The sequence below is a fragment of the Ptychodera flava genome, chromosome 5 (genome assembly GCF_041260155.1).
Source record: "Ptychodera flava strain L36383 chromosome 5, AS_Pfla_20210202, whole genome shotgun sequence".
Classification (NCBI taxonomy): domain Eukaryota; kingdom Metazoa; phylum Hemichordata; class Enteropneusta; family Ptychoderidae; genus Ptychodera; species Ptychodera flava.
The window spans coordinates 25,078,852-25,103,361 of NC_091932.1; the positions used below are offsets into that span (position 1 = coordinate 25,078,852).

The 24,510-nt window shown below is 38.6% G+C and overlaps 1 protein-coding gene across 5 annotated transcripts in view; it reads right to left on the reverse strand.

Annotated features, from left to right (window-relative positions):
• Positions 1–953: 953 nt before the first annotated feature.
• LOC139133357 (trissin receptor-like) overlaps positions 954–24,510 on the reverse strand; it is a 164,611-nt gene continuing 141,054 nt past the window's right edge. For 4 of the 5 annotated variants that reach the window (XM_070699913.1, XM_070699912.1, XM_070699914.1 and 1 more), the window contains 2 exons: positions 4,796–4,915; positions 954–3,995 (listed from right to left, as the gene is read on the reverse strand). In XM_070699913.1, the coding sequence (XP_070556014.1) occupies positions 1,879–3,995; positions 4,796–4,814 (2,136 nt within the window). In that variant the 5' untranslated portion in view covers positions 4,815–4,915 and the 3' untranslated portion in view covers positions 954–1,878. Of the gene's footprint in view, positions 3,996–4,795; positions 4,916–14,367; positions 14,599–24,510 lie in introns of those variants that run through there. The other variant, XM_070699915.1, reaches the window with a different exon arrangement.

The following is a 24,510-nucleotide window of genomic DNA, read 5'->3' on the forward strand; positions in this document are numbered from 1 at the left end:
CTTTTCTTCTCACTTTCTCTAGCTTCAAAATGTCCCTTAATGCATGTTAGGAAGTGAAATGAATGTTACTCTTCCAGAACTTTTAAACGTGGATAACACAAAGTAACTATCCCAATATGCATCGTTTTCGTCTGCGCATATTTAAAGTTTCCCTAGTATTAATTTAATATAGGCAGAAAAGATGTATCCCAAAATGTTACAAAGGCTCCAATAATTTTCTCAACTTGCAATATAGAATGTTGAGTATGAGTGGCAAATATTTCGTTTTCACATTCATCCATTTCTTCACCTATATTTTTTTTCATCCCTGTTCACATGCCATACCAGCTCGACCGTGTGTAGCACTGCACTAAAGATGTAGTTTTTGATGTAGGTAATGTAAAGGTATATTAATACCATATAATTTTTGCATAATTTCTTAACTGTTGATATCTTCATGTTGCAACCGACATGGGCACCTTAAAATATCTCACGGCTCAATGAATGAGAAGAGTATTTGTCTCCATCCTTGAACGCATCTGCAGCCTTGAATGCTTTTATCTCTGTCGCTTAGGCATGATCTTAAAACAGTATATACAGTATATAAGACAAAAAGAGAGACATCCTTGAAATGTACACTCCAACAGTTTCTTCGATTTATTTTTTTTCAATTTGAAAAGAATAATAAAATATGTTTTTTTAAGCCGACAAAATCTGTCCTTATGACAAAATATAGCGAGAATTCAAGGGTTCAAGAAAGCGTCCATGAAGTAAGAGTATATGAAAGGAAGGCTGAGGGATACCGAGCGACAGTGTAGAAAAAAAAGTATATCACATTTGCAAGTTGGTAAGTTACAATACAGTTTTATAGTCTGTACTCAAGCGTTATCTTGCTTCGTGTCCGATTGATTGATTTTGAAGCTTGTAGCAGAATTCTACACCAGTTACACAACAAAATAACTCCTGACAATATGTAATGTCATAGCGAACAGAATGTTTAATCTCTGATTTCAGTTTGATTCTCCTTCCCCATGTGTGTTTTTTCCCGCTATTATCCCGATTCTCCTTTTCAAAGATTAGAATGTAGATTCAAGCGCACAACCTGGAATGCTACATGTAAAGCTTTGTGAAATTTGTATCATGAAAATATGTGAATTATAAAAGACATTTAGTGGTTAAGTACGGCATATCATCGATCCTTTATACACTGAATTATGATAATGAAAGCACGCAGTGAGATCCCATCGTTCATTACACAGCAAGTACCCTTGATTTGACATAAATGATTGTTTCGAGTTCTTAGTAAATGTTTATAAAATGAACATCATAAAAAGGACATAATGATAACATTGATTGCCGCACATCCGTATATTCAGACATATCGGGAATAAAATGCTTGATTACATGCATACTGTACTGCAAAGTTCTTCACGGTGTATTGAAAATTACATTATTTTGACGTAAAGAGTGTTATATGAGCTCACCAGACGTTTATCATTCAAAGTGATAAAGATGGTGTTTTTTTTTAAAACAAGCTTGAACATCAGCTATCTTATTGTTAGGTTATTTTCTTTAGGTGCAAAGTTTGGCAAAAATTGAACAAAAAGAACAAAAACAACACATTTTTTACAGTAGCTGAAATAATGAAATCTTTCAATTTGCTTGTAAAAGTCTACATCTTTATTAGTGCAATTTATTTAGAAAATGTTTGCCTGTGATATCGAAGGACTGGTGGACCTTAAATCTTTATTGATAAAAGCTAAAACTCTGTGTATTTTGACACAAGAAATCAACATTGACATTATGATCCTTATGTATCAAGTGAAGTGTACAGTTATCACGTGATAATGCTTTTCTGACAAAGAAGCCAATTGTAATTTATAAAATTTCATCCTACAGCTAAACTTCAGAACGTTCAAACGTCGTTGCCCTGGACGGTGTTTCGAATTTATTAACTTTTTGCCACTTGGGCCTGTTCAGGTTTCTCCGTGCGGCCAAATTCCTGCCCCGTCGACATAGGAGGGCGTCCTTCATCTTCATCCGAAAGTTGTCGGACAGGAATGCATACAAAATTGGATTGAGGGCGCTGTTCGAAAAGTAAATGATCCGGACAACTGGCATAAACAGTTGACCGAACATAGTGTGGAAAGGGTATTCTCCAACTTGATACCAAACGTTAACGACCTGGAAAGGCAACAGACACAGTGCAAAAGACCCAACAACTGCCACCAAAAGTCGAATTACTTTCTTTCTTGCTGTTAAAACCCTTTCATTTACGCTCTTTGTGCGCCTCAGTCTACCCGTTTGTAAATTGATTGAATCTCTTGACGAAGTTGAACAGGTCGAGGCTTTCTTTTTCCGAGAATAACTGATCGTTGGATTGTTATATTTATTCTTGTTACCGTTTTTTGTAAAAAACTTGATGTGCTTTCTATAGTTACTTTTCCTCTCTGTATATTCGATGGCGTATCTATTATCATCGCGTTGTTGGTTTATATCCAGATTGGGCGTTTCCTCGGTTATTTCCTGTTTCTTTGGTTTTCTCTCAACCCAAATCGGCTCTTGCGACTCCCGTTGCAATGTTTTCCCCTCCGCGTCATCTTTAACTGGTAGCCGCTTGTACAACTTGCTGTCGTTCAGTCTACTCCGTCTCCCAACGCTACTCGCGTCCCCGACCCCATTTTCGCTCCCACCGACTGACGATTTCGTCTCCAACCACAAAGAAGCGTTGGGGGCGCCGTTTTCATTTATATGACTGGTGGATTTCGATTTCCGGTGAATCGTTTCGGGAACGTTCAAGAAGTACCTGTCGTTCAGCGTGATCGCAGATTTCGCCGGTTGCAGCTTTCCAGTGGTGGGCTGGTTTCTGGCAGAGTCAGCGGACATGGCGTCTTTGCTGCTCTCACAAAACATAACAACATTTTCCTTGTTGTTATTTCTGGTAAGACCGCCTGTCTTAATGCAAACATCTGAGGCATGCTCTTGGTGAGAGCCTGTTCCACTCTGTCCAGTTTCATCAAGAATTTTAACGTCTTCTTCGAATAGAACATGGTTCGGTAGATTTTGCCTAAAATCTTTCGACAATTTCTCCCTGTGTCCCTCCTCAGATGACACTGATGATACGTCACTTCCGGAAATATCACTTAGATCACGTGACGGCCTTACCGGCTTACCCCTTGGCAAGGAAATAATAACTTTCCCGGTGAAGGGCACTGACCGATATTTTTGGTGGCGGGTACACTTCTGTTCTTTTTTGTTGTTAAGCTGCTGCTGGGCTTTTGGTGTTTCGCTAAGTGCCATGTGACCCTTTCCGCTGCTGATCCATAGCCGTCGAGCGATCAGGGAATACAGAATAAACATTGTCAGCAATGGCGCGAAGTACCACAGACACATCGACACATTGCCGTAGATTGTTAAAAGCCGAAGGTTTTCCGCTGTATAGTCCTTAATTTGACAATACACGGTCACGTTGTCAACGTAGACAACGGTTCCATAAAGATGCAAATTTGGCGCGTTATATCCTACGCCAATGAACCACACGATCACAATCGCGACGCGCATGCGTGCCAACGTCAAAATCCTGCGGCTGTGCATGGGCAGGGTGATGGCGATGTACCTTTCGACTGAGATCACCGTCAGAAGGCTTATTGACACTGACGTTGTCATACCCTTGGTGAACTGGTACACTTTGCATATGACCTCTCCGAGAAACCAGGTCGGGCTAATCCAGTAAAACAGATCCGGAAGAATACAGCATATGCCCACAAACAAATCAGCGACTGCGAGATTTGCCAAAAAGAAGTTGGTCACAGTTCTCATGGAGCGGTTTGCAGCAACCACATATATGACGAGAATATTTCCAAGGACACAAGGCACAAACACAAGAGTGTAGCAAAAGATTAAACAATTTCGCACTACGGGGTCATTATAAACGAGATCCCCGGCTTGATCGTAATCATAGCTGAAGGCATCCGAACTTCCTGTATCGTTGGTACTGTTTGAATAGTTGGACATTTCTGAAGGAAAAAATAGGAACACAGATAACGATAGCTTGTCAATAACGTAATGATATTGTTAAAACAGGTAGAGTTTCTAAGCAGGCAGTTCCCTTTATATAGCTATAAACAAGGTTAAAGTAATGGTGCTAAAAGTGTGCACGCAGGCTAATTCTTATGAGAACATAACTTTGTTATGTGTTCGAATGTCGCTTCATTGGGCGGGAAAATGAGAAGAGCCCTCATTCGGAAACTTGTTGCAACGATATTTGTTGACTGGCTTAGTGAGTAAACTTAATCTTTTCAGATCCAAGCGAACAAACGTTCAGAAAACATCATGTTCATTTACTCTAAATATTTACTTACATATTAGTTTTGCCATTTTATACAAGGCACATATAAATGTGTACTCAGAGTTCGAGGTTAGATACATATCGAGTTATATCATTTAATTTCAATGATCATCAGTGTATAGTAACTTAAGGGTATTTCCGTGTCCAAACCTCATTTAGTAAATCGCTTATCTTTGCCAAATGACTGGTTGAATAATTAAACAGATCAAACGAAGAACTTCAAGATAACAATTTAAGGTTGCAAGATATAATTAATTGATTGATTAGTAATATAATGCAAGAGAAAGCGAAATCACGTCATTATTTGCTAGTCTAGTTAATATTGTATGTAGAAGCGATATTGGCAATGTCCTTTCATTGAAATGAATGGAAATAGTGTAAAAATAGCTGAGACGGAAGGAAAGGTAGATAGACAGACAAAAACAAAGAGACGGAGAAAACGAGACGGTAGTTTGTTTTTCTTCTTACCGTTCATTGAAGTTGACATTTTTCTGTGGCGGTGGAGTCCTTCTATCTTCGATCGATATTTATTCTTCGATCATCTCAACAATCGGTAGATTTGTTGAAAACCATTCGAGGAAGTTCAGTCTGAGAAAAAAAAAGCAACAGACAAGAAATAATCATGTTAATCTCAGCGAAGGTGTCCGTCGTAGCTAAGGTATTATGCCAACCATCATGCTATTGATGAAAATGGCCTCGAGGAAGAGTAATATTGAGGAAATATGCGCCTCGAAAGTGAAAGGCTTAAGCTTTAGAATTCGCTCAAATTTTCCTGAAGGGATCTTGCAACCATGCTGTTTCAAAATCAAAATCAAAATCAAGGGGTCACCTCGCAAATTTTGGTTCTAGAGAAACACATTATCCAAGATTTACCGATATTTGAAATTCAAAATGGCCGTCATCCCCGTGTTAACTGTATGGAGCAAAATTAAATTCTCAATTTTCGGAAAAATTAAATTCTCAATTTTCGAAAAATTAAGATGGTGAAAATTTTCCTTTTACCAAGAGCTTAAAAATGAGCTCAAACAAGAGGTAGTTAAGAAAAGATTGTAAAAGTTTGACGGTCCAAATATCTGTCCCCGAGGCGAATTCAACCCTAATAAGCATTGAAGCAATTTGCCTTCAATATCTTTGCTTGGTGCCACTAGTGAGTCAAACACGAATTTCTATGTTGAGAAATGATTATCACCTGCCGTCATGGCGAACCAATAATTGTTGACTCTCCTACACACGAAAATGATTTCTAGTATTACTTCAACATTTAATAACAGGTGTGAATTGTATCAACTTCTGAAAACGGCGGTCGCCACACGAAGCGTCAATAATTCATCTTGCGTAGTCAATAATTCTGCCAACACGTCATAAAATCTCATGTTGTTATCGTCCTCGAACCTACAGTGACCTGAATAATTCAGAACTGATTTGAAAATACAACATGCACGGTATTAAAGATGCATGTAAATTGTGCTACTGTCAATGCGTGCTAGTCCTGTAAAGGAGAGAGGATACAGAGATCTTCAGAAGCAAATAACTTTTTGAAATTTATTATGATTTAGTGTACTGCAAACAAAGTCCTTGCCAGCCAACAAACTAAGTGAAGCAACTGCCTTGAATACTGACAGAGGATCACGAGCAACCAATCGTTCTGTGGCTGGTTCTCTTTAGAGACGGCGGCTAGAAGGTCCCGCCCTTCTCAAAACACCGTGACAAGCTTCAAAATGCAACTTGCGTATTTCGGAATCTGCACTTTCTGCTACTGACACTGTGAGCCCCGTTTGTGATTCAACAAAACAACCGTCGACTTCACTTTTATATTCATTATTAGAAAAGCTCGTTTCAAACTCATCGAGCTTATGGAATTAGGTTTTCATGATGAACATTTGCGAGCAGTTGAGTCGGTGATCTCGTGCCTCGCTAAAGGAACATGTACGTTTTCGCATGATTCAGTAACCTTTTTTCCATTGATAATTTCCTGTCTTCCTAGATCCTAGTCATCATTCACATCCTTCCAAATGCTGTATTCAATGCATTCGGATGTATCATAACTATATATGTAAAGGTATACAGTCACCTGTAATCTAAATATGCCCATATATGGTCAAAGGGGCGTTCCTTGGTATTCAAAATGCCTATGTGAGGGCACTGTTTTTAAAAAGCGGCCACCCGCTTAAAATCTGTGATTGGTTAGATTTTCTCTTTCCATGGTAAGTGTGGCAAAATTGGAACAGGTGACAGTATACCTTTAAGGGGCCAACCACTGAATGGATGCAGTCTGAACTCTTCCCGAAGAAATATTAGTATTGGGTTCCTCAACTCCTGCGGTCTTTCAGGTTATTCTGAAATATACTTAAGGGTGCAATAACAGCATAGGGGAAAGCACGAAAGTCCATCCCCAAGGGTTGGGGTGGAGGTAGGGATGTTAGCACAGGATTCTTCTTGCTATGGTTTTTTTTATTTTAATACGTTTGACTGCGATATGTATTGCCAATAAAGATTTATACCACCGACCTTTCTTTGCAGCTTTGGTTTCTTTGTCTTATGTTAGCACTAGTTTTTGTAACGATTTCTTTTTCTCCTTCGCCGTGGAGCTAAAAAGGAGCTCCATGCTCCGAAGTTTTGTCACTGTGTTGCGTCTATTATCTGATGCGTTTGATTGCCTAATTCGCCAAAGCAAGCAAGGGTAAATTACTAATCTGTGGACGCTGTCACCAGATTATCACCGGATTAACTTTGACAAAGTCAACAACGAACGCACCAGTAAGGTATAACATAAGATATACATTGCTTGCGCGTTCGTTGTTGACTTTATCAAATTTAATCCGGTGATAATCTGCGTCAGCGTCCACAGATTAGTAATTTACCCTTGCTCACTTTGGCCAATTAGGCACTCAAACTCATCAGATAATAGATACAGCCCGTTGATAAAACGTTTACGCGAGATTGTCAAGGGCAGTGCTAAGTTAAGACCAAAACACCAAAGGTTGGTAGAATATATCTTTATTAGCAATACAACGAAACACCTACCCACCCCTGGGGACAGACACGTAGGCATCACCCTATGATAACAGTAACATTTAAGCAATGTACATTTTGGAGTACCTAAGATGGCTCACATTTATAACATATGAACTAAACATGAATACAAATATTTTAGTAGAAAATTAAACTGCCTCATGCGAAAGTACTTTGCACATCTTGTCCTTCCACTTGAAGTAATATATATTTAAATTTATGTGTGATTTATGATATTTACCAAGCTACCAAATTCCAACAAAAAAAAGATCTTCGTTAGCACTTCTGTGATTAAGTGTTATATAGTCACGATCAGCTATTCTTCAAAAAAGTATATTTTCCATCTCCCTGCGCTCATATTTCAAGATTTTAGTCAATAATCATCAACCAACTGATGTATCGCTATTTTGACAGGAGCATAATATAGACCCATAGTTCAGTTGTATTCGTTAAATGAATGTGTTACAACACTTTGTAAGCTATGCGCGTCATGTTAAAAAAGTTATTGGTTCGATATAAACACTGTGTGACAAAGGTTTACCATGGCAAACTTTTGACTATCGACAATATCAACACACTAATGTTGGACTATGATATTGACACTACTTTCTTCGAGGTGTACAGTTAAAGGTATACTGTCACCTGTTCCAATTCTGCCACAGTCACCACGGAAAGAGAAAATCTAACCAATCATAGATTTTAAGCGGGTGGCTGCTTTTTAAAACAGCGCCCTCAGGTGGTCATTTTGAATACCAAGGAACGCCCCTTTGACCGTATATTGGCATATTAAGATTACAGGTGACTGTATAACTTTAAGTCATATCTGACGACGCTCGGCTGATTGATTACTCAGTGTTTATTTATTTTGTAAATCATGAGATACAAGAACAAAATCGATATCCGATAGTCCTTAAGTTTATTTCATACGGGTGAGAATGTGTATTATCTCGCAGAATGCTATAATGAAGATTTCATGAATGCAAAAGTTGGGGCTTATCGATAACAGACACTGGTATATCTTACAAGTACTTGTGTATGTAAGTCTCTAAGTCTGTAAGATATAAGCAATCCAACACACAGCAGTCAATGAATGGAATGAATGGAATTTGTGTATAACCCGATAGCATGCGTTGTAAATTCGAACGATATTAATCATTTTGCAATCGTGTTTTCGACGTCTGCAACCTTCCCGGGGAAATTTCATTTTATTTATTTAAGGCATGCCCTCGCGGAATGCACCTTTCATTTTTCACCTCATTAGAGCTATTTTGAACGCAATTTTCAATAAACTTTGACTAGGAAATATTAACTTCGTAAGCTCCTTGGAGGCACATAAAACGGCCATTTCACAGCGTTGGGATTTGTAATAGCTGCATTCCGATCTTGATTGATTGCCACGGCTTTGCAAAGGTCACTTGTGTTTTCCTCGCTTTCTCTTGCAGAGCGAAGCATAACGGGGACTGACGAGGCAGCTTCTCCAACACTCGGTAAGATCGCTAGCGCTCTCCGAGTTGACGACGAATCATTACGGAGGATTCCCATATCTTCCTACGACAAGACTACGACTGTACAGCGAGTGACAGTTATCGATGTAGGGTGTCCAGACTTATAAACACAAGCATAGCATATACATTTATAAATGCGAGCATCATTGCATATATTCACGCTTGCATGCATACATACATACATACATACATACATACATACATACATACATACATACATACATACATACATACATACATGCATGCATGCATGCATGCATACATACATACATACATACATACATACATACATACATACATACATACATACATACATACATACATACATACATACATACAGACAGACAGACAGACAGACAGACAGACAGACAGACAGACGGACAGACGGACAGACATGTATGTATAGATCGATATCGTGTATTAGCGAGATAGCTTGACATGCGACATGCTGATATCATATACATACAGTACTCATACATGTATATGCGCAGAGAACAATAATGACGGTTAGCATTAACGAGTTGATTTTCATCTGAGGATGACATGTATAGTGATCTCTTTTGTTTGATGAATTAGAACAAAGGGATAGCTGTCATCGCGACGTAGTCAACAATCTTATTCAGGGCCTGATGCGGGGTTTGCGGACCGAGGTTGTACGGCGCAAGGGCCAGAGCGTGCGAGGGCACATACGTATACGTCGTACGACCGAGGTCCGCAATGAGGGCAATAAAGGATTTATCGTACACCTAAAGGAATGACATGTAATCAAATCGTGTTCAGCATAGTTTTTGAGATAAAAATACGTGAGATCTAAAAAAAGAACCACAACCATTCTTGTCAAAGTTTCAGAAAAGCGTTGGCCCCATCCCGTTTTTGAATGACATACGTAATCATCGCATGATTTGTTTACCTTTAGAACACGCCGAGCAACATACGTTATTGTAATTGACACTGAACAGGCAGCGAGATCATATAAACAGGAAAAAATATTCGATTGAAAAAGGATATTATGCCTTAAGGTAAACTTTTGTAACCACTTTGCGATGAAATCACCATGTACTTGAAGATGAATGAGGGCTAGCTGACGGCTTTGCTCATGTAGCATAGCGTAACCTCACTCGATTTGATAATATTCTAACAGTGTATTTTGCCAATAACACGCTTAGTATACATTGGGTTTCACTAGAGTTTAGTCAAATATCAACCGTTGTTGCCGGCGCGGCTTCAGAGTCTCGTCGCCCGACTACGGTCATAACAAGGAATCTTGCGCAGGCTTTACGTACTATAATGGAACATTTGCGGGTATACGTAGCAACGAGTGTACCGTACCAAAATTAAAGGTTTGCTGTCACCTGTTCCAATTTTGCCACAGTTACCATGGAAAAAGAAAATCAAACCAATCACAGATTTTAAGCGGGTGGCCGCTTTTTAAAAACAGCGCCCTCAGATGGGTATGTTGAATATCAAGGAACGCCCCTTTGACCATATATGGGCATATTTAGATTACAGGTGACTGTATACCTTTAATGTAGTAACTGCACGTGATTCCCATATTTAGACACATTATACCGGACAACAAGTTTTGAATCTGCGCGCACTGTTGTTTACAGTAGAATTTTCTAAGTACAAAAAGGTAGTTCCGGAATTGGGCGCGATCATCCAAATATGGGCACCGGGCGCGGGGCGGGGCATGAAAAATGCACGGATATGAGGGCGCTCTTCCCCGAAGCTTTACAAAGGCACATGAATCTAGGCATGTGATATTGTATTAATCGCCTGTACCCAACACCTTTACCTGCAAAAATCGTCAGTTTTTCCTATAGCGGAATGAGTGGTCGATACAACAAAGGACCATGTTGGTCAAAGTGAAGAGAAACCTACGGAATAATGTCTGGTTTTCGAAGGAGTAATCCTTCGACCGGCACAGTGATTTAAAATAGCCAATCAGCATTGAGTTCACGGTGTAGTAAAGAACGCTAAGTAATAATACTTTCACACGGCTTTTATGACTGAGCTTCGATCTTCATTCCCTACATCTAGTGAATCATTATACTGCCTCTGTTTTGAACTGTTGATTGAAATAACACTGACGGCGGCCAGGGCAGTGCATGTAATCTCTTCTGATTTTGCGAAGACTTGTCAAAATGTCCCTGCGCTCTTATCGCTAGGCCGGAGGCTGTCGCTCGCTATTTACTTATTGACCTTGTGGTGGTTTTTTTCTCTTTGCGGTATCCAAGATATGCTTCTCTTAGGGTCGGAGAAGCTAATGAATTCCACGATAACTATGGTATCTCCAATGATATCACGTCATATACCGTTCTTGAAGAGAATAATGCACCATTTTATTCGACTTTCTATTATAGCAGGCGAAAGGTGATCGCCATGTTCAGATAGTACATACGTAGTTTTCTCTTGATTTTGGCTAGCGTAATGCGTACTTCACGGCTCGATTGATAACAGTTCGGAGAGAAACAGCATATGAAAGTCAGGCAATATTATGGTCATGAAATACCAAAAATTCCACAATATTAGTTACAAGTTCAACATTGAGACACGAAAAAGACATCACTATTTTGCAAAGGAATGTGTTTAGTTCCAATGAAGTATTCCACACGCAGATCAGTATGAACCACCGAGGGAAAACGTGATAAGCAAACGCTAGGGTGGTTGGAGAGAGAGAGAGAGAGAGAGAGAGAGAGAGAGAGAGAGAGAGAGAGAGAGAGAGAGAGAGAGAGAGAGAGAGAGAGAGAGAGAGAGAGAGAGAGAGAGAGAGAGAAAGAGAGACAGACAGACAGACAGACAGACAGACAGACAGACAGACAGACAGAGCGGACAGACAGACAGACAGACGTAGAGAGACAGAAAGAGAAAGAGACACAGAAAGAGAGACAGAGACATACATGTAGACATAGAGCGACAGCGACAGACAGACAGAAATAAAGTCGTATGCTTTTCGTCTTTTTAATGTCTTTGGTTCACTTGGTGACACCGAAGTTACTTTAGGTGAGTATCTTTACATAATGAATTATTAACGACCTTGTGTTAAGATTACGTAGAGATTCACCGGAATATTGGATGCAATTTAAACGCTGGCTGTGTGTCAAACTGAATTGCATAATTTCTTTTCGCCTAATAAAATACCTATTAAAGCGTTCACAGCATGGAAGTTTCAATCTGAGGTCATTCAATGTGCTTGCCCTATCGATTAGCTACGTTTGCTGAATTCGATAATGACCCAGAGACGCTTGACAAGGATTGGAGAATTCTCAAAGTTTGTGATCTCTTCATGGTCTGCTGCTGATTTGGTCACAACCTTGAATATTGAAGGTAAATAGGGCAGTTGGTATTTCATCGTGTCCTCCATTGGGAAATAAACTCATTATTTTCCTTTCATCATTGGAAAGGGCTGGAAACACCGACTTCAAAACACTGTTCAATAATGAAACAGTGTGATTTCAAATGTTTTGGCCAGATCGGACGGAAATTAGTGGATTCTCTAAACCTTTGAATTTCCATGGGGCCGTCACGTGGTCATCATCTATAGCCAAATGGAGTGAGGGGTATAGATAACGTAGTCGTTCGTAATACCATGCGGCCGAAACGTCGCTCGTTTGGTTTCTCATTTTGTACTTACACATTTCCTATCGTGAGAACTGTAATGCCGCGGTTTTCTTGTGGGTTTTGTACAGACGATTATTGTTCATGTACGCTTTCTGTAGCTGTGATGATTGTGTTTTAGCGTGATATTTACTTAAGTCATTTGGCATTCACAGGTTTGGTCTTGAACATGTACACAGTCGCCATGCAAACTAGAAAAAAAAATGTGACACCCACGCACACCATCTGTACAAGTGAATTCTTACTTTGGCATGTATCGTTCTAGTACATGAGTTGCGTTAAGTTTGCAGCCATTCGTTGGACCGATTAATATCTAGACATAGCTTAACATTGACATGCATTTGAAAATAAAACCTTCGAAAATGGCTGCCACACGAAAAAAAACCAATAAAATAAACTGCGTGAGAGTTGTACGACGTCCATTACACTGTTACGGCATCTGTTATGATGAGTTTGCAAAGCTGGTCACCAAATAAGAGGAGGTAAACAAATCTGTACTAAACAAGAAAACGGTTCAACCATTACTGGGAAATAAAACTGATCACCTTGTAACCTTTCCTGCTTTATCCCTACTATACAAGAACACTGTAACATTTCAAAAAAAACCGCGGCATATAATAGTACAGCAGCGTCTAAAAGTCCTGGTACCTTCACAATTTATAAAACACGATTCAGAACACAGGCTGTAGGTCGGCTTAGTCTGCGTAGATGCCGTCTCCATGATGAGTTATGTCGATATCACCCCAAGGTATACCTTTATCTCTGAAGAAGCCATGAAGTCATGATTTCTTTCACATAATAGGCTTTGAAAATAATTTTCCCGCCTGTATCATCGGGGTATGTCGGGGAGTCGATCTTGTACCCTCGGGACGGGGATTTCGCTCAGATGAACTCGGGATCCGTTCACTGCCACACTGGTGATGAACGCATGCCGCGGATTTCGTCCCCCTTTGAGAGACCTCAATGATGTGTGAACTGCAGCGAAATTGTTCGGGAGGATCATGCGTGACTATTGAAACAACCGAGATCGGTATTGGGAGAAGAAATGGCTACCGTGGGGTAATTTTCAAAGATGCTGTAAGTAGACACTGGCGACTTGAGTGAACCACGCGCGCGCAATGAAATCTCCGGGAGCAATTTTACTACTCTACACAATCCATGGTAACAGCCAATCGGACTTACATGACTAGCACCGGACGACGGAAAATGTCAATTTGTAATTTCATCATGCCTCAGTGTCTTTATTTTTCTGACCTACACAAACAATTTCTTCCTCTCCCGAGAAACTGACACGTGTGGACGCAACACAACAGCGAATATAAAACGCTGAGGTCTCGCTAACAATTATTTCTCCTGCCCAATGTTATCTAGTTGACATCTGGTCTTCTCAGTGCCCCTGAAGATCTACCGGCGCGCTTGATAACGGCGAATGTTATTAATGCCGGATAATTACTTATACATTTTTAATTGACTTTCTGTTCGACCGAGCGCTTCAGATAGAATGCAGCATTATTAAATTGTGCCTTTATACCTTTGTATCTGAAAGATCGAGTCGTTGGAGATCAATTTTGGAGTTCTTATTATGCCGCAAGAGCAGTATGACATTGTAATTTGTCCTCTCTGCTAAGACTCTCTCACGATTTGCTGTCACAACCAGAAGATCAAAAGAACGCTGCTGCACGTAATACCTATAAAATGACGGCGAAAGAAGAAAAAAAAATTCACCACGAGCAGTAATCCGATTGAATTGGTGATTGAAATACTTAGATAGGTCACGACGAAACGCGTATCCGGGAAGATGATTATTGAGATCTTCTTTGTAGAAAGATCACATGGTTATTATGGAGAGTCGAGAAATTCGGGTAAGGTAGTAGGCGTCTGATTAGCATTTCGTCAATGCAATACCTTTTGGCTTCTTCATAGTACAGAGTACTCCATACTCCATGCTCGAGACATTACAAATCTTATTCTTAGGGAACATGGAAGATACCTCAGAGATTACAAACAGCTTTAGTGGCATATACTTGTTACTATACGCTGCAGCCGGAGCCGCTTCCGATCGGACATCTGCAACAGCGATTGAAATCCTCTTCCCGCAAGGCAGTTGGTACTTTTAATCTCCAGTTGATTTAATGTCTGAAATATATCAATCAAAGGGTTTGCATCGAATGCGTACAATCCTCACTCTATTTCCTCATTATATGGTGTAAATCATTGGCCCTCTGACGGCGCATTCTTCTATACGAATATATATATATATATATATATATATATATATATATATATATATATATATATATATATATATATATATATATATATATATAACACGATTGGAACTAATTTTGGATAACTGGATTTCCATATTTTTCAATTTGTCAAAAGGGTTAGGTGCCGTACAACTAAATGTTGCAATATCGCAAATTACTCACAGAAACAAGTGTGTAATATAAAAAGATGAGATTACATTTAAGATTAAGGGAGAACGCACCTCGGGGACAGATATTCAGACTCTCAAACTTTTACAATTCTTTTCTGATGTATCACATGTTGGGGTTCATTTAAAGCTCTTGGTGAAAGAAAACTTTTTACCGGCTTAGTTTTTCGAAATTCGAAAGTTTTTTTTTTATCTCAATAGAGTTAACACAGGGATGGCGGCCATTTTGAATTTCTAATATCGGTAAATCTTGGGTAATTTGTTTCTCTAGTACCAAATTTGCGCGGTGACCCCCTATATTTATTCTTGATTTGAAAGAAAATGGTTGAAAGATTAACTGAGGAAAGTTAGAGCAAAAGTTTAACTCTTTTACTTTCGAGGTGCATACTACCTTAAATCGTCATTACTTCACCACCCAATTATCCCAAATTAGTTCCAATCGTGTTATATTCTTCTATCTGAATACATACTTACATACATACATATATATACATATATATATATATATATATATATATATATATATATATATATATTCTTGTATCCGAATATTTATAAATATACTTGTTTGTCTGTTTATAAAGTGCGTTTCAGTTGATAAGTTATTATACAAACACAATATAATGAATTACTACCCTAAAACATTGAACTTGACTAGTGTTAAAAATTGGCATAAATGTCAAGTTTGCAACATTATTTAATGGGAAACACTTGCAGTTGCTTCTTTTGGACTCTTTTTGTGAATGGAGATAACATGCAAGTATAAGCTATGTGATTACAAAGTCTTTCTAATTTAACGTAGTGATAACGAGCCAAGGGATAATGGTTTCCGGGTGGTCAGCAACCCTCAGATTCATCAGATATGAAATTCGATTTGCCTCGTTCAGCAAGATAATAAGACCACTGCGCTTTGCAGTAACTGCTTTTATAAAGTGACATTTCCCTGCGTCATTATAAACGGCTTCAGTGTGACTCGATTGGCAAAATATGAAATGGAAGGATTGGATTTGAACGTGGAATGAAGGTAAAAATTTCACTGAAAGGCCTAATTCCAGTCGCTAGATGTGCAATTATTGACGAACATGCAGAGCCTGCCAACAATAATCTGAGAGTATATATATCAATTAAAATGTCGACGCGATGACGTCTGCTAGCAGACTTCCTTTCTTTTCTTTAAATACCCGAGGGCGAGGCGTTTAAACACTGTATAGTAGTTTTAAGTGGAAACGAAAATTTTTCAGCATTGTGTTCGTATAAATGTATGATTATATATATATATATATATATATATATATATATATATATATATATATATATATATATATTACATATATATGTGTGTATGTGTGTGTGTTTGTGTGTATGTATACAGGGGAGGGAAAGATAGAGAGAGATAGATAGACAAACATATAGACAGATAGACAGATAGATAGATAGATAGATAGATAGCTAGATAGATAGAGATAGATAGATAGATAGATAGATAGATAGATAGATAGATAGATAGACAACAAAGGCTAATAGATAAACAGACAGATAGACAGACAGATAGACGGACAGACATAAAGTGCAGTATTTCGAACGATTGCTACTTACTTTGCAAATTAATTGGAGAGGTATTCTGTAATTGAAGCCGTGAACGCAAACACTCAAATATACCACATGCAAATCCAGACTGTACCTCATGATAAATTTGACGGCTGAAGAAAGCCCATGAAAAGACCTCGTGACCAATCTGTTGTAGACTGCTAAGATAATTCCTGCCGCGTATGCCACGAGCGCTATTTCTATGTAATGGTAACGTTCAGTACTGACTTGATAGTTCATTTTAACAAATTGAACCACCAGATGACCTCCTTTAGAATGTTACAGGTTCAGGAAATGTTGACGACATTGCTGTAATACAGTCCTAATTGGACACTTTACCGAAAAAATATACTGTCGCCAAGATTACATTACAATCATTATACTCATTTTATATTGTCAATATGTTAAATTTTTTTTTGTCAGCACATATTTTTCGTAATTATAAGACCCTACTTTATTAACTATTATGTTTCAACGATTCTAAATATAACATAAAAGTACAAGTAAAGCATTATAATATTATTTCACTCATCAAGAATTTGTTTGTCGTTTTCACCCTAAACATGACTTCATTTCGCAGCAATAACCTTAAATTACAACCCAATGGTTTCTACTGAAGATTCGTCACCCGGAGATTATTTCTGTTAGCATTTAGAGAGAGAGAGAGAGAGAGAGAGAGAAGAGAGAGAGAGAGAGAGAGAGAGAGAGAGGCTGTCACTTTAGCATCTGGTTTGCAAGCAAGCAAATCGACATCTGAGTACTAGCATAGAGAAAGATAGACAGAGTGGCAACGGGTATTATTTAAGGCGTGAAGCGGTTACGTAACCCATCCATGTTCGCCTCGCCTCAGGTTGCTCTCGCCTCTCTTTTCCGAAGAGTGCCGACCATGAATCCTTCGGTAATTTTCGGATTTTCGCCAATTGTTAGGCGAAAGTATGTTCGGCAAAGTTTGTGTTGTTGTTGTGTGGTGCTGAGCAGAATTGACGTGCTGGCGAAAACGGGGTGTTTTGAGCTTCAGGAAAATGAGTTTTACCGTTTTAAAAATTCCTCTCATATTTTTATGAATGTATAATGAGTGTATTTGAACCAAATTTGAAAGTCTTTTATCGATACTGTCTGGTTTTACTCAATGGTTTACGGTCAGTCATACCGTCTTTTACACATGCGTCAAGGAAGGACATGTTTATGAAACTGCTGGCGTGTTATGTTTTGATTGGCGTGAAGCAGTGTTTCTGGCCAGAGAGCTCACAAAGTAACTATGGTTGCTACGCGACTGGCAGCACGATGCCATCTCGTCGTATTTTTCGCATAATCTCGTGTAATTATCAACCACAAACAAAGCCTCAAAAAAGTTTAACACCTTTGAAGCTCATTTTAATATGAATAGCCAATAGTCTACCGAGACGACCATGGAACAAAAGGCATGCAAGTGTTGCCACTCTGTCTATATGTTTCTCTGTGGTACTAATGAGCACTAAAAGCATCGCCATCTTGTCCTCCCTTAAATCTTTGCGCGGGTAAAATCTCTAGTCATCGAAAATAATAGGGATTAAATCATATCGAATATTGTCGTCACATCCCCGTTTCTCGACCACCATTTTCTCATGACGCGAGTTTGGTTACCGTGAGTGATAGAACGGACGCCAATAGAACATAAGACGTTTTCTTATTTGTGAAGAAGTATATCTACAATGCTAACAATCCAGTTATCAAAAAAATCCAAACAGGCTCTTTCGAAACTGAAACTATGACCGCATAGCGACTATCTGTTTTTTTCGTATCCTGATTGGATTTCAGGGAACATGGATTTACTGACGGGTATAATCATCTTAAAATTTCCCTACGAAGATTGCAATAATTGCAGTGTTCCGAGAATCGTTGACATGTCCATTGAAAAATGAATGTCGTGTTTGAGAAATCGTATTATTAGACTCTAAATATTAATATGAGCATGGTTAAATTTTACTAATACCAGTGATTTATGGAATCCGCACTGAATGCTTCTTGAAGATAGGCAACCGTTTTTTTATCATTAGGGTATCGCATGAAACCACATTAAAATTTCAAGCTGTATGATGTAAAGCCAGCGGCGAAATCACACTCGCACACTGAAATAATGACGGTGCTAAAGCCATTAATAGTTTCTGTAGCGCGTCTATGCTAGTACTAACGTTATATGCCTATCAGATCAAGTTAATCTTCGCTTCATTTTGAAGTTGGCAGGTGTTGCATACGCTTGCCAGTGCACTGAGGCTGACGACACATATCGTGTTGTAAATCTGCCGTTCTGCGGCTGACTTTGATGTTCTTTGCGAGGGGGAAAATTATGACTATTGGGCAGGAACCGATAATATTTCTCCGTTTCCTAGTTCCATTTACGACACAGCATTATGACAAGAATCTCGCAAAAGCAGATTATGTGTGAACGAGTAGACAATGTGGTTGTCGACTTGAAACTTGAAAATATGTGAAAATTCGTCCAAAACATCGCAAAATGTTGTCTCATATGAGCAGTGTGGGCATTATCCAAAACTTTACAGACCACACCTTCCCTCGAGAAGGACTGAGGTACACGCAAATTTGGACATGCCTAACATTCATGGATTTGTTGCATTACTGTATCATTATACAACAAATTGAAATCGTAAAATATTGATAAAGAAAGGGAATGTATTGTAAAGGATGACGCCTAATCGTACATTCTTCTCCACGTAGGAAAAAAAAACACGATAAGAGAACAAACAGCACTGAAATTAGCATTTCCCCGTAGAGTCACCAATCCGTAGTCTTATGACTTATAATATCATTCCAATTGCATCGCCTTGAATTCAATGCGGTTTATCCACACTTGTTCTGTAATGACTAGCTGATTCCATTTCACCTGCCCGTCGGCTATGCAGAGGTGGCACAATAACAAGTTAATGAAACTGACTGCCTACCAAATTAGAACGTCACCATGAAAATGAACCGATTCATGCATTAAGTGAGTGATACTATTAAGTCCCCTGATTGGCAAGCACCATTACGTCTGTCTGAAAGTCGCCACAGATTATCCGAGGCTCGTAAAACTAATTCAAAGCTATTATAACAGCCTCACAAACTTTAAGATGAAGGGTTTTTTCGCCCATATTTTGAAAAGACGAATATTAATGAATTCTTCTCATTTGGGAGATAATTTTTGAACATAATTTCAGTGGAGGGATTTTAGAGAATGCTTATTATAGTTTTAATAATGTTTGAGTAGATATTCGCCCAATTTGTACATTAAAACCTGACGATATATATATATATATATATATATATATATATATATATATATATATATATATATATATATATATAATATATATATATCTCGCCAGGTTGTAATGTACATGTTGGGCGAATATCTACTCAAATATTATCAATACAGGATGCCCTAAAGAAAAACTACATAAACACGCCAAAGTAAACAAAGAACAGAACTAATTTCAAAATGCCGTCAGAAGAACTAGTTCTACCTCACAAACTTCCCCTAAGAACCTGCAAAACAATACAACACAGCATACTATCCATCTGCGAGTTACCATGTGCGCTGACAAGAACAACACCAGTCGTCTGATGATCGTGTAACAGCGTGAAACGCCGAGTCACAACTAAGCAAGTCCATCATTATTACTTGACAAAATCTTTCTCTCTCCCTCTCTCTCTCTCTCTCTCTCTCTCTCTCTCTCTCTCTCTCTCTCTCTCTCTCTCTCTCTCTCTCTCTCTCTCTCTCTCTCTCACCATATATACACATACACTTATATATATATATATATATATATATATATATATATATATATATATATATATATATATAATATATATAAGTAAACATAACTATATCCTGATGGGAAATTATAATGCTGGATGGTAAAAAGGAGAGTGTTTATAAATAATAACAAAACTGACTTCAAGTTATAATCTTTCAGTGATAATGTATGTTACTTAAATTTCATGCATCCTGCAATCATCAGTCAGACAAAACTAAATTTTCCTTAGATCTGAGCTCTCATTTATATGGTTTGGATGTACCAATATACTGTGTTTTTAGATGGTGTTGAGCAAGGCAGAGCAGATAAAGAAAGAAATCACAAAGGTCATTTTAACACAGTGTTCAAGTCCAGTGGTTAAAACGTCCAAGTTCAATACGTTAATATCAACGAATCAACAAGGAGGAACCATAAGAGAAAACGTAACATCGTTTTTAAACCCCATTTCTGTAAAAACGTGGAAACTAACATCGGCAAGAAAGTCCTTCGACCTGTTGATCAGCACAAGTCTTCCCAGAGTGGTCTGAGCTACACAAGATTTTCAATAGAAACACAATTAAAGTGAGCTACAGTTGCATGGAGATATAGCTAGTATAATAAAATCGCACAATATGAGGATAATCGCAGGAAACCACTGTAAAGATCGACCAGATGTTTGCAATTACCGGGATGTCTTTATGTCTGTTGAATGGTGACTATCAAGCCAGGAGTGTCATTTACGAGGCCAAAGTCTCGACAGGAGTCAATAAGGAGAAGCTTTACATCGGTCCCATCGATATAAGTTCAAGATACGCGTCGCTTATTTCATGCAATCGTTTCGTAACAAAGCGTATGTGAACAGTACTGAAAAATCGAAGTTCATTTGGTCTCTTAAAGGTGGGGGACTCCATCCCAGGGATCAAGTTTTTTGTAGTCAAGAAGAGGATTATGAAGGTGTTAGTTTTTTGAATATCTTTCTAGCGCTTTTTAAGTAAAATTGTACAAGTTCGATGTATAATCGATGCGTTGCGTTACCGTATTGTCTGGAATCAACTATGCACGTTCTGACACGATCTTTTTTAGAATTTGGGTTGAGGCTAGCTCCTGGACCCTGGTCCAAATTCTCGTCCGGAATAACGATATATTTTTAACTTTATCATATTATAATGAGGTTATAAACGGTGCGTTTGGGTATTTGGTTGCTGACATATGCACTTTGGGCAGATTTGCTCCAATTCTCTAGGCATATAAATTTCGAAACACAATAAATTGAAGAAATTAACTTCAGCAGACTGTAAGGCTATAGGTGATAGGCTGGCGCTTAGATCATGGAGTTAACGCCTTGGCTGGACAGTAACTGCTCTGGCGAGACAAGCCAGGCGACTTGGAGCCAGTCTACACTCTGTGGTGAATATTATATTACCATATTTGGGTTCTTAGGTTGATTATTTTCCGCCAATTATGCTATTTTCACCCTAGAGGTCTTATATTTCCAACCAAATACACATGCCCTCGCTTGCCGTTTATAACCTCTAATTATAATTTCACGGTATTGATTTCATTTGTCTGGCAAATCTTACTTATATATGTCTTAAGACGATCCTAAATGTGTTACAGGGAAAGCATGCTCAGCTGAGTCAATGACCTGTGAGATTTCAAGGGACTTCACTAGACTTGTGTCCCACAAAGAAGCTATAAATAAGGATGGTTTACAGTCTCGCAGCTCGCAACTTTCAGAATTTATCGAGAAGCATTTCTCAATGGGTATAGTGTGCTGGCAGTAATCACGCAATACGAGCGGTCTGACTGACGCTGCCGCAAATCAACGTGATTACCTGCAATGAACTAATCAACACCCTACTAAAATGAATGCAAATCGGCTCCCCTGGCGCGTGTTGAAATTTTGTTTGATTTTCCGCAGAGGTGAAGGTTTTTGTCGATCGACAGTTCATAATGTACCCTCGACAAAACAGTCGAAATTACTTTTAAAGACGCCACATTTTCAATTCGATTAATCTGGCGAGCTTTAGTGACTGTTACTGTCTCACCCTCTTGCAACTAGGAAGCTTCAATTCTTCCTTAACTAATTGTCCGATGAACTTTAAACACTTTATGTCTTTTTTGTACCTGTTTGGACTCCTTTTCTCCCACTGTGGTTTGTGTTGAACGACTTAATAAGCATATCATTTTGACGGACAGGGCATCATAATCTCTATGCATTGTAATTCATATAGGCGTGGAAACACTAGAATGTTTGATAATGCAGGTTTACCAGGATTTAATCAAAATAAGCTGGAAAATGTATACCCCATAGGCTGGTGAGAGTGGAATATTACTGACGAGGCGTGGGAAATTGATGATAGTAAAGTTGAAATCATATCTCTTATCACGGAGTTTCTTCACTGTCAACCGTGAAAAATGTCACCAGCTTCACATTTAAAGAATGCTTATGATATGTCATTAATGCTTGAAATATAAAAGAGAATTTTCTTGTCGTGCAGAACTTCAGTTAGTCACTAGTGATCAGCAAGAATATGCCCTGCTCTTGCCATTTCCATCTATTTTATACTAGTGTTTGATCAGGGTTGCAGGTCGCAAAATCCCTGCAGCTTTCTCCAAAGCGACAAATCAGGAAAAGGTCACAATTCACTTTGATTGATATTTTTCCTGTCAAACAGCATTTCTCGGGATAAATATCATCAATCTATTCAACGCGTCGTCATGGATAAATGTGATGCTGAATCCTTTGGCAGCCACATAAACGATGAATGATCGAAAAATTAGTCTATGGTTTTGATGACGCCGTACTCTGCTTTCCGCCAGCAGAGACTCAATTCAAGAAGTTGTTGCACGATTGTGATTTGTGCTTGCGTGGGTAAAATTCATTCGCCGCTAATATCAATATTGTGAGAATCTCATTAGTGTAGGATTGTAAATGTCGTTCATCTTCTAAATTAAGGTAAGGCCTAGAATATCAATTTAGACAGGGATAAAGTTTTCGTTTTAAATTTTTGACTCTGGCGATTTACCTTTTCTAGGCATGGCTCGTGAGTCGAACAGATCACGCTCAAAGGGCGCCAAACGTTGAATCCTTTCAGCAGACGATCGAAGAGCTGACGTCAGAGGCTTTGGAGGATAGTCGTCAAAGGGCGGGCGAGCTAATTGTTAAGGACGGGTAAATTTCGCCTCCGAAGGCCAAGCTTGCATGAAATAGAGACGCGTGAAGCATAATTGAATGGATATCCGTTTAAGTTCATCTGCAAGCGTCAGACGACGTCACTGTGCTCGGAATGAAATACAAACACAAGGCCATGTCCATAGAACATTCAATTATACGAGCAAGATTTTAGCATTGACTCAAATAGCAAATCGTATGGTTTAAAGATTTGTGAAATCCATTTAAAAAAACCCCCAAGATACTCAGGTCGAAGATTCACGTGATGTCTTTTGCAATGTTCTCCGAAGTACATACATTGTAACATCATTATCATAATCAGAGTGTCCACTGAAAATCACAGTGTCTGACAAATATTCCACACATGTACGCTTACTGCTGCATTATACAACTGTCGTATGCAAATTTATAATTCACACATTTGCCGCCTGAGACAGACTTTTTTTTTTCATAAGCTACTTCTCCACACATCTGATGATATGAACTACTTAAGTCGCATCAATCAAATAGATTTTTAAATTACCAATCCAAGGCGAGTCCTTTACATCGGTGACGGTACAATTTGTCAGAAAGTTGTCCAATACGGAAATAACAATAGCAAAGCCTTTAACATTTTCAGAACCTGTAACATTCTGAAGGAGTTGATTGGGTGATTCCAATGAGCTTTAAAGAAAGTGCTGAACTTGATCATCACGTAGAAATCATGACAGTAAGAAACGAATTGAAATTCTTTAAGGAATCAGAGTAAATTGATTCCATTCAGGGTACATTTTGTACCATAAAGCTCTGTCCTTGTGAGGGAATCAAATCCTCCCTCTAAGTATAGAATATAGTTGACCTTGTCTCGGCTGATTGGACTTTCACTGGAATTAAGAGGGTGTAGGATAATCTTGAGATCAGAATCGTTCGTCATGTTTTCTATTTTGCATACTTTAGCATCAACGCCTTACGCTCAATAAGTGTGATTATTTTAGGCCATGTCTTTAACATTTGGTTATACTCGCACAGGTCTCTTACGAACGTGCCAGCCATTTTTGGCGAGAACATTGCTGTAATCGTCCGACATGTAGAATTTT